Source organism: Onychostoma macrolepis, chromosome 15 (genome assembly GCF_012432095.1).
Source record: "Onychostoma macrolepis isolate SWU-2019 chromosome 15, ASM1243209v1, whole genome shotgun sequence".
Taxonomy (NCBI): Eukaryota; Metazoa; Chordata; class Actinopteri; order Cypriniformes; family Cyprinidae; genus Onychostoma; species Onychostoma macrolepis.
This window is the reverse complement of record NC_081169.1, coordinates 8,803,937-8,814,398: the sequence shown is the minus strand read 5'-3', so window position 1 is coordinate 8,814,398 and position 10,462 is coordinate 8,803,937. Positions and strand designations below refer to the sequence as shown.

The 10,462-nt window shown below is 38.9% G+C and overlaps 1 protein-coding gene across 1 annotated transcript in view; it reads right to left on the bottom strand.

Moving 5' to 3' along the window:
* Window positions 1-277: 277 nt before the first annotated feature.
* Window positions 278-10,462, bottom strand: part of arhgap35a (Rho GTPase activating protein 35a) — a 79,657-nt gene continuing 69,472 nt past the window's right edge. The window contains exons 5-7 of the mRNA XM_058745209.1: window positions 8,610-8,741; window positions 3,476-3,581; window positions 278-3,385 (exon numbers count right to left, since the gene is read on the bottom strand). Coding sequence (XP_058601192.1) covers window positions 2,959-3,385; window positions 3,476-3,581; window positions 8,610-8,741 — 665 coding nt within the window. The 3' untranslated portion in view covers window positions 278-2,958. The remainder of the gene's footprint in view (window positions 3,386-3,475; window positions 3,582-8,609; window positions 8,742-10,462) is intronic.

Here is a 10,462-nt window from a genome sequence, read left to right as displayed (position 1 = left end):
AAATCATTCTGATATGCTGATTAGCTGCTCAAGAAACATTTCTGATTCAATGTGGAAACCATGATTCATTTTCTTCCCAGAATTCTGGGATGAACAAAGTTCAAAAGAACAGTATTTATTTTAAAAAGAATTTCTTTCTAACAATGTAAAATTCATAACTATCATATTCTTAAAAAAAAAAATAGATTACATAAATGAAAAAAGTAGAATTGGTAAATAGCAATAGCACAGATGTAATGGAATTTATGCACATTCTATGCACAAGTATAAAATAAAGACAAGAGACTGATTTTACAAGATTGATTTTATTAACTATAATACAGGTCACAGAAGGCCTTACTGTTTATACACCATTCCCATTGAGACTAATTACCAACTTCTTGGCAAATAATGACATGTATTTTTGTTGATGTAACTTCATTTATTTATGCATTTTTTTCCCATTCTATTTTTTTCTTTGTTCATTTTTTTCTTCCTTTTTTAATACTGAGAGTGGCAGATCCCTCTCCCTGACCTGGTCTTGAATCATGCACTACATCATTGTGGCCTTTACACCATTCACAAAAAGAAAAAGAAAAAAAAAAAAAAAAAAAAAAAAAGACAGTTAAAAATGCTGTGTCTCATTTTTTAATTATTAAAATAAAACATAAAAAGAACACCTTTTCTATCACCATTGACTACAGGGCAAAGTGTCAGACCCCCTAACGTACAAATAAACAACCATTCTGAATATAGTTTTGCTCCTTTCTCCTTTAACTTAACAGACAATCTGTCACCATTGTTGAAAAAAGAAAAAGAAAAAGAAAAAAAAAAGAAAAAAAGTGATGCAGCCAAATAGGATTGCTGAAACAATGTCACATTTTTAATACACGTTTGTCTTGTCGCTTTTAGTCATCTTCCCCTGTCCTTTTTTATTACTTTTTTTTTAGTTTTTTTTCCGCAGTCTTTGGCTGCGAAGGACAGTCGGCTCTGAAAGAATACATTGAAAATACACAGAGAATGCAGCATTCATACAAAGTACCAGGGTCATATAGGCCACACAGCTCTCGATTTCCCAAAATATACCATTACTCCTGCTCTCTGAGGGCAAAAGGCGTAGTGTTTAAGCAAAAACGGTTAAAGAGTTGCAGCTGATCACAGCCAATCAGAAGTCAGAGTAGATGTGGATTGAAGTTAAAGAGGGACAGGGCAGGTGTGGCTCACAATGTATTACAAGGAGAGATATGCACAAAACTGAAGTGAAATCTGCTGTGGGATACATTCATTTTTCTCCATAAACGTGATTGTTTCACAGTTTCACAGCGTCTGCCTGCTTGAAAACCATAGGTTCACAACAAACTGACTCTTATGAGTTCAAATAAACAAGAAAATGATTCTGTTATCTAATCTGGAGTAAGTAAACTTGTGAAGTATAAGTGCTGGGGAATATTGACAAACTTGAAAGCTAAATGGCAGCTTTTTTACTGAAATCATGTGAATGTGAATGCATCCAGCATTTTCTAGAAGAACAAAAACGTAACAGCATGAATACGAGCTGAGATTCAACATGCAATACCTTCTTTGTCCACTGGGTGGTAGTGTTGCGCTCCAAGAGCCCACAAGCGGTAGTCTACTCACAAGCTACCACATTAACTTTCCCGTTTCTATGCCCAGGTTCTCTTATCCTAATCCTTTTTTTGTTGTTGTTGTTTTTTTAACGTCTAGCATTTTATAAACAATGTCACCCTTCTGAGGTCAACTCTGAAGTAGAGCCAAGTAAAGCCCAATAACTGCAAGCTCACATGCATGCTGTTTTCAAACACATTAAAAGACTTTATCTTTTCCGAATGCCATTACAGCTATGCCACTATCTTCACTCTCATCCTCCTCTAGGCTTCCACAGCTCACTGATTCAATGCCTTTCGAATAGGTACAGCACAGCGTCTCCTCTAGTGCAAACTTCCTTTACCTTCCAGAACTGTGAGGTAACTCTTTGATTTAGTGCATACCTCTCCTCTAAAACGCAGGAGGACCACAACCTAACCCATCCCTTCACAGGTGTTCTGATTCTTACTGGTTCACCAATCATGTGCGCAAAAAGCAGTCCACAGACCTAACATGAGGAAACTTCCTGCAAACGTGTAATAAGAATAATAATACAGCTCCCAAATGAACAGACACCGAACAAAGCCGAAGATCCTCGTGGAGCAGGAAACCGAGGGTTGTGTGGTTGTGAGGACATTCTGTAATAAAAGAAGCATTAGTCTTCCAGCATGTTCTGGAGGCTCGTGTGACAGGGGATAAAGGGGAGGAAAAGACTTCAAATCCCAGAATGCTGTGCCACACACATCCTTGCCAGCAAAACTAGATCCAGTTCGACAAATTCTAATTTTGTCTTTTGATTTTTGTCTCTCTTTAAAAGGCTGTCACAAGCGAAACAGATTAAATAAGGGGGAGGAATACGGTCACGTCGGAAAAAACATTTCTTTTTTGTAATTTATAACAGTGGTCGAAAGTTACAACAAAAATCTGATGAATATATAGGCCACCCTGTTGGCCCGCTTAACCTTATTTCTAAGAGGTTGCGTACAGTGGCCACCCGAATATGAGGTGGGCTTCAAACATCCTATCTCCCATTGGTCGCCAAATGACGAAGACAGCGCTGGACCAGCAAGAGTGCGACATCTACGTCAGATGGACCCATTAGAGATCTGGGTTTGGGGTTACCACACTTCACGTGCAGTTGTCTAAATGTGTGTGAGGAGCATATAGGGCCAAGAACAGAGCAATTTATAGAGTAGCATGATGCATAAAGAGGGCGATGAAGTGTGGATGACGTAGCTCATGTACTCTTGACCTGTTTCTCGTTCCTCTACTGCTTGTGATAAGTCAGGCACGGCCGTGCAGTCTCCTCGGAAGTTTCTTCCATTCGATTAATCTCTTTCAGTGCTCCCAAAGTTCTCCTCCTCGTCTACAGCTTCACAGCGTGTGTTGTTCCGTAGGGGGGTGATGGGGGTGGAGCGAAGGCAGCAGGCTCTGGATTGGGGATTGAGGGGTTGGGGGTGGGGAATGGGGCGGGGATTGTTGGGCGGGGCTGAAGGGCGGGGCTACATGTTGCAATGGGGTGTAACAGGCGGAGTAGGCGGAGCTTTGTATGGAGGAGGCAGAAGACAAGGTGGTGGTAGGTGAGGCGGGCTGTCCGGGCAAGCCGCTGGGTGTGTCGGCCAAGGGCTGATTGTAGAAGAAGAAAGCACACTGGTGGATAAAGGTCTCGATGATTGTCTGGTAGGTGCGTGTGGCTGTCAGCGCATCCATGGTGGTGAAATCGGGCCGCATTAGTGTCGGCCAGAAACAGATGGACAAGTTCTCACTGGTCATCAGGTTCAGGCGGCTGTTTTGACTCACCCTGAGAGAAAGAGAGAAACAGTGAGAATGGAAAACATTCGTGCGAGCGAGTTTGATCGTGTGTTGCCCTAGGGATGGCTCTGATTCTCACTTGTTCAGGTGAGTGATGACGTATTTGAAGACCTCGTAGTTTTCTCGAGGGAACCTGCGGAGCACGTCCTTCATGGTGTGGAGGCGCTGCTCTCGATCATTGATTTCTGCAGGGGGCGGAGAGGGAACACGGAATGAGGCACAAACACATTTATTTTTTTTATGCTTCACAGGTGTTCACTTGTCCAACAACACACAAATAGATAGAAGGCGACAAGACACACACACACACACACACACAAAATGGAGTCAGTCTTGACAATTTCAATGCTTCAATGCTTGAGGACCTTCAAGACCAGTGTGTTCAGTTGTCCTATTAGCTTCTTTAAAGTAACAAAGGCACAAACCCCAAGACCCTAGTTAAAATATATAGATGTGTTTTAAATTACTAACAAATGTATGTACCATCCACACAATATTAAGCTGTCCCACACATACAACATGTTCAACCCTGTTACCATAATGATCCACTCCTTAAGTTTCATTAACTTGTAACATTTTGGAAGCAAAAATTTAGACCCTTTTTACTGGGAATACAAGTACATAATTACATTGTTCAGTTTCTACAAAAATTGTAGATTTGATTGCATTCGTCAAGCTTAACCTTCAACCCTGTTACCCAAGTCCTGACAACAGGGTTGAATGTTGCCAATAATATCAGGGAAATAAAAATTTATCAAAAACATAAATAGTAGCTTGTCCATGCCAAGTGACATCTTAATTCAAGCTTAATCTGCAACTGTTACCTATTCTGTTATATATACCAGCATATTTTAATAGAACCTTTAACCAAAAACTTGGTCAGATTTCATCTGACTGGAGTGTCTATACCACCTTTTTAACCGCTGCTAAATCATTACATGAAACAACATTTGGATAGTTTTAAACTCTCACACGTTTGTAATAGTGTGATAGGGTGGAAAACTTGAATATAAATGTACATTAAAACAGCGCACAGTTTTTTTATTATTATTTTCAAAGAGATGTATGCACTCTTTTGTATTGAGTACTAGAAGTGGCATTTAAAAATAAAATGAAAGAATGAGTTGTCAATTTCAAATATTAAAAAAAGGAAACAAATCAGATTTTAAATGGACAAATTAGTAGATAAGAAACTCTTTAATGCGTTTACAGTTCAATAAAATAAATAATTTTATATATAATTTAAATTAAAAAAGACCAATTTAAAACAGTTCACTTTTTTTTTTTTTTTTTTTTAAATAGTTAAAACAACAAAATAGTAAACAGACTCCTAATCTTCCATAATTCTGCATCAGATTTGTGAAAAATGCTGAATGCTAATTGAGACTTTGATTGAATGTGTGTGCAGAAACTGAATCACTATTTACTCCAGATGAAATGTGAGTGGGGACTCTTTCTTAAAACACTATCCATGTTTGGCTTTGGGACCTCAGATTGCTTGGAAGCGATGCTTGAGGAAGTAATTCAGGAATAATGAGTTCTAATATGCACAAAGGAAGCAGCACACTCCACCTAAATCAATAAACAACAACTCTAGGGAGGAGTAACAGTGAAAAGGTGTGTGTGTATGTGTGCGCGCATACTAGACTTCCCATCAGTCTCATCTGGGGTGACCGAGGGATTGTTCAATGAAGCACAGTGTCTCACACACACAAACAGTACATGGACAGAAATAATTGTGTAGTGTGTGCAGTCACACACACACAGACACACACACGCCCTGGGTGCAGCGAGCTTGATGGTTGCGGTGAGTCAGAACGGCTTACATCAGCCCTTAACGCTGTGAGCCTTGTGTCAGAACATGTGACCACTACGGCAGATGTGTTCTTCCCTAGTCACACACACACACTCTGATGTTAGTGTTACACACACACACACTCACACACTGACATCAGCATTATGCATTGTGGCCCCAGATGCAGAATTACTGCAGTAACTCGGAAGGAAAATGTGCAGAACCATTATAATGCCAGGTTGTTGCTATATGGTTGCTAGGCTAGCTAGGGTGATTTTTAGTGCATTTACTTTGTTTCCAGAGTGTTCTGGGTCATTGCTACTGACTCACCATCACGTTCCAGAACACAACATTTTTTATCAATTATAATTCTGAAGCCCTATTCGCACAGGATGAGTATTACCTGGTGACCTCATGTGTAATATGTAATAATTGCAGAGGTTGTCTGTGATCTTAATACCGTGCGAATCGGCCATGTCTGTAATTTGTAAAGTAAAAATTTCCCCGCAAAGGACCTACCATATTTCGCCAAACATAATATTATGTGATAATATTAGTCCCCTGCAACTCTGTGTCTTGGCCAGGATTTGTTGGGGTCGTAAATCATTTTTTCAAGGTTTTTGTTTCCTGTGCGTTTTATCCATCTTTCGCGAAGAATGGAGGCTGCGTTGGAGTGTTTTGATAGTATTTTGGGTGCTGGGTAATAGTGCTATATACACCATACAACTATATAATTTGCAGAAAGAGAAAGCTGAAAAACAACAGAAGAGTGAAAACAAAAAGACTAATTAGCTAGAGATGGACTAAATGTATAGCAGTGTGCAGTAAGGAACACTCTTCAGTTTATGATAATGTTACGCAAAGCCTTAACATCATATCCGAGAGATAAGTCAGTAAATTCGAGTAAAAGCACAGGCTTCGCTTATAACGTGCGAATGCTCCAAAAGAAATTCAGATGTGGGGGGGTAATTTCTAAATCACGAGCTCCCCAGATAATATTAATCCTGTGCGAATAGGGCTTAAGAAAGAAATAGCGCAAACACTAGACAAGGATGAAACTTTATAGAGCGCAAATGTCAAGCAACTGTCAAACTGAGTATACTTAGCAAGTTTGCGTCAAAACCGAAAGAATTCTATGGGACCAAATTATACTTCGGGTTTTATGGGTACGCTTGGGTATTCATAAGAGCATGTTTTTTCATCAATACTACACAGGCACAGCCTGATTTTTCTAACCACACATATTCGGTACCCTCATCTCGCACATGTGCTTTGAATTTTTCCACATACTACGCACAAAATGTAAGACTTTTTTTTTTAAAGGTTCGGCTGTATGCCCATCTAAGCGTTCAGGTCAAAACTTAAGTATATTTTAAGTATACTTAGGATTAGGTACTTGAATGAAACCATGACCTGTAGTATTAGTAGTAGCATTAATGGTCTCAAAACATCAGGATGCCGGTGTATTTAAAACCTACCCAGACATTGTTTATTCTGAGACCGAATATGCAAATATCATCTAATGAATAAACCACCACCGCCACTGCCAGTCAGCAAATGTATTCATTTAAATATCCCATTGAGACGTCTAATAGATGGCAGATCAACAAAGCAAAGGATTATTCAGAAGGTCTTAAAGCAGTACAGGTGCTTCCTGTGTTTTCAGAGACTAAAACAGAACAAGCCTGCTGGGCTCTTGCCATGGCGTCCAGTAACAGACGGACCAGAGCAAAGCCCCGCCCACCACCTGCGGAGAGTGAAACGGCAGTCAGGTGACCTACCGTCTGTCCTCTCGCTCCATTATCCCTTCCTTCTTACTCTCAATGGGCTTCTGTAATGTTCTTGCATTAAATAGTGTTTGGTTAAAAGTGTAGTTGTGACTAACTATTATTAAGTGGTTGCTTATATTTAGGGTTAGGAGTTTCCACGACCCTCATGGCATTCCAATCCTCACTTTCTTTCCTCTGGGGAACACGAAAGAAGTTATTTTGAAGAATGTAGGTTGACTTGCATCGTATGGACAAAACAAAAATTGACATTTTTCCAAATATCGTCTGTTGTGTTTCACAGAAGAAACAAACTCAAACACGTTTGGAATGACATGAGGGTGCGTAAATAATGACAAATTTAATTTGGGTGAACTATTCCTTTAATCTTTGAGACTTGTAACTTGTCCTCCCTCGGCTCGCTCAGTAAGGAGTTTTAATTCCATAGGGGGCGCTGTTGGCTTACTTCTAATAAAGTGAAAGCAAACTACACAAATAATATTTAGACCGTTTCTCTGATTAAATAAAGCAGAAATTGATGCCATAAAATCAAGAGTATGTTTTGATTTAAAAGGTCAGAAGCTATAGCTTACATGAACCGAAAAAAAAAAAAATACTTAAAATAAATAATTTTATATATACCGATTTATTCATTAAAGCGTAATATGTTAATATTTTTTTTAACAAATTATGAGCTCTAAAAGATTTTCAGAATTTTTACAACTATTTTGCTTTAGACCATTTACAAATGTTGAATCAAAATGTTAAAAGGTTACCACTGCATCTTTCTGGAAAAAAATATAATAAAAAAAAAATGCAGTGAATATTATACAGTTTATTTATAGTTATTTCCAAATTTTCAATGTACTATCATTATAAAAGAACTTTATAATTGTTTATTTAATTCTAACAAATAAGTTCTTGTTAAAAACTAACCAAAATTAAAAATAAGTATATATCGGTATCGGCTATCGGCCAAAATAAGTTGAAAATTATCGGCATATCGGCAACTAATTTCTTGTATACCAAATTTATATCATTTCCTTATGTACCAACATTTTAACACTTGAAAAATGAGTGACATCATGATTGGATCATACTGAACAATTTAACCAATCAAATCCCCTCTTTTGTGCTTTACACCACCAATGCAGGTTTGGGTGTTACACTTTGTTTTCTGCTGAATCAGGCCTGCTGTTTGTGAAACTATTTAAAGCATGGCAGGACTTGAGAGGGCTTGTTTATTGAGAAACAGTCTGGAGTGAAGGACTAACAGCAATCTTAGGCTTAAGTCTCATCGCTTGTGTGTTGCTGGCTTGGAGCGATGCCCAGAGCAGACAATGCTGAACTTCACACTGAGAGAGAGTGTGTGTACTGAAGAACGGGGAGAGAAGTCTATAATACCGCAACAGGAAAACGGACTGCAGAAACTCAATCCATTTCTACTCGCTGGCTTATCCCTTGTTTTTCTTTTTCTCCCAGCTCCACACACAGGATGTCCAGCCGAGGAGCTCTCCAGAGCGCACTAACCTCAGAGGACTACAACCAAGCATGCTGCTTTCTGACAGTAAACATCTGGCCATGGAAAATCTTCTCTGTATCAGTGTTTTTATTGATAGTGAGAGTCTGCTCACTCTTGTGTTGATACTCACTGAAGGCCTCCACCAGCTCCGTCTGCATGCTGTATGGTACCAGAGGATCGGGCAGCTCAGAGAAGAAGCTCTTCATCGCTCCTGCCACCGTGTTCACAGACATGTCCTTCTCGATCAGGTCAATGTTAGGATCTATAATGTACAGAAGGAGAGAGAATTCACTTAGACATTTAAATGGAAGTTTATGAGTCACTGCAGCTTCTCAATCTATTTGCAATTTAAAGTTGTAAAATTAGAGTCAAAAAATTTTAAAAGAAAGTGCACCATAATCATTTTAGGGTGCGACTGGTTAAGCATACATTATCCTTCTAATGGGTGTTTCCTTAACTTCAGGCAATTTTATGTGCTGCGGGTTAATATTTATCAAAACCAATAGATTTCAGTGTGATCACATTATAGCGATTTTACAGGCTTTACCATGCATAAAAGGCATGTGAAAAGTATTTGTGTTACTTTTCACACACATTTTGTGTTTAAATTTAGTTTTATCCTTGGTCTCAGACCTTAAAAAAAAAATTAAAAAAAACTGCACCGGGCCAAAAGTGCCATTAACTAAAGAAACACTGTGACCTGCACCATCATTTTGAGTCACTCTGACCCTGAAATACATTTTGTACCAAGGAACTGGCACTGAGATAAATGGGAAGGCAAATGGACACATTTTTCTAGGAGGTATTTGATCAGCCTTAACAGTAAAAAATCCGTTTCTTAAAATCAGAGACACAGGATCATACGAACATCCCTGACTGCCAGGTTCTTCCAAATGCAGCTTCTTTGTTCACACAAGGGGTCCTTCTAAAAGCACAAGCCCCTTATAATCAAACCTGTCCACTCTTGCTGTCTGGATGCATCTCTAATCTCTCGGCTGATCCAGCGAAATGTGTATCTAATTAGAGAATGTGTGCTTAGCATGCAGGCGTGAAATGAGTGCATAGGAGAGGGTGAGAGGTTACAAGCCGCAAACAAAACAAGCGCCGATTAAAACCACAAAACAATTTTGATCTCCACTTCTGCCAATATGATTGAGCTAAAGCTACAAACATAGACAAGCACTCCACATTCGTATTACAATTGTAATCTTTTGGACCAGCATGTTAAATCCAGCTGACCCCAGATCAGTTACTCAAGCTGTCCTGATTGTATTTCATCAGAGATCGATAACGGCTGTGTAGCACCTGATTGTGAATCGTCTGACATTTCTCTGGAGTCGGCTGGGATGCTGCTGAGCACATACCTGTGCAGTAATTTCCGCTGTAATTGTATTGTCACCTGGCTGTGCGGGGTTCTGATCGATCAGACACGAGCCTTCGCCTTCTATTAGCTCATGCCGATCCGAACCGGGCCCGACCAGATCAGTGGAGCGTGTGCGCTCGCGGTTCATTACCCAGACCAATCTGCTGGTAATTAACTGACCTTCTCTTCCGGCGCAAACACACAACAGGACAGCCTGTGGTGATGCACACGCAACAAACACGCTTCCACAGCGCACAACAGTTTCTTTAGAGAGCTTAATGAAATGAAAATGAGAGATTTGGGGCTTTTAATCCATGTCTAACTAATAAAACACATGAATATTTACGTAAATATTTATAAATATTATAGAAAATAAATTACATTTTTATATAAATATTAATATGTTTGATTAATTATTTTTATATTATATTTTATTTTTTATATATTTTTAAATCTTGCTGATTGATAGGGATCAAATACTTATTTGACTCATTAAAATGCAAATAAATTTATAACTTTTTGAAATACGTTTTTCTGGATTTTTTGTTGTTATTCCATCTCTCACTGTTCAAATAAACCTACCATTAAAATTATAGAATGATCATTTCTTTGTCAGTGGG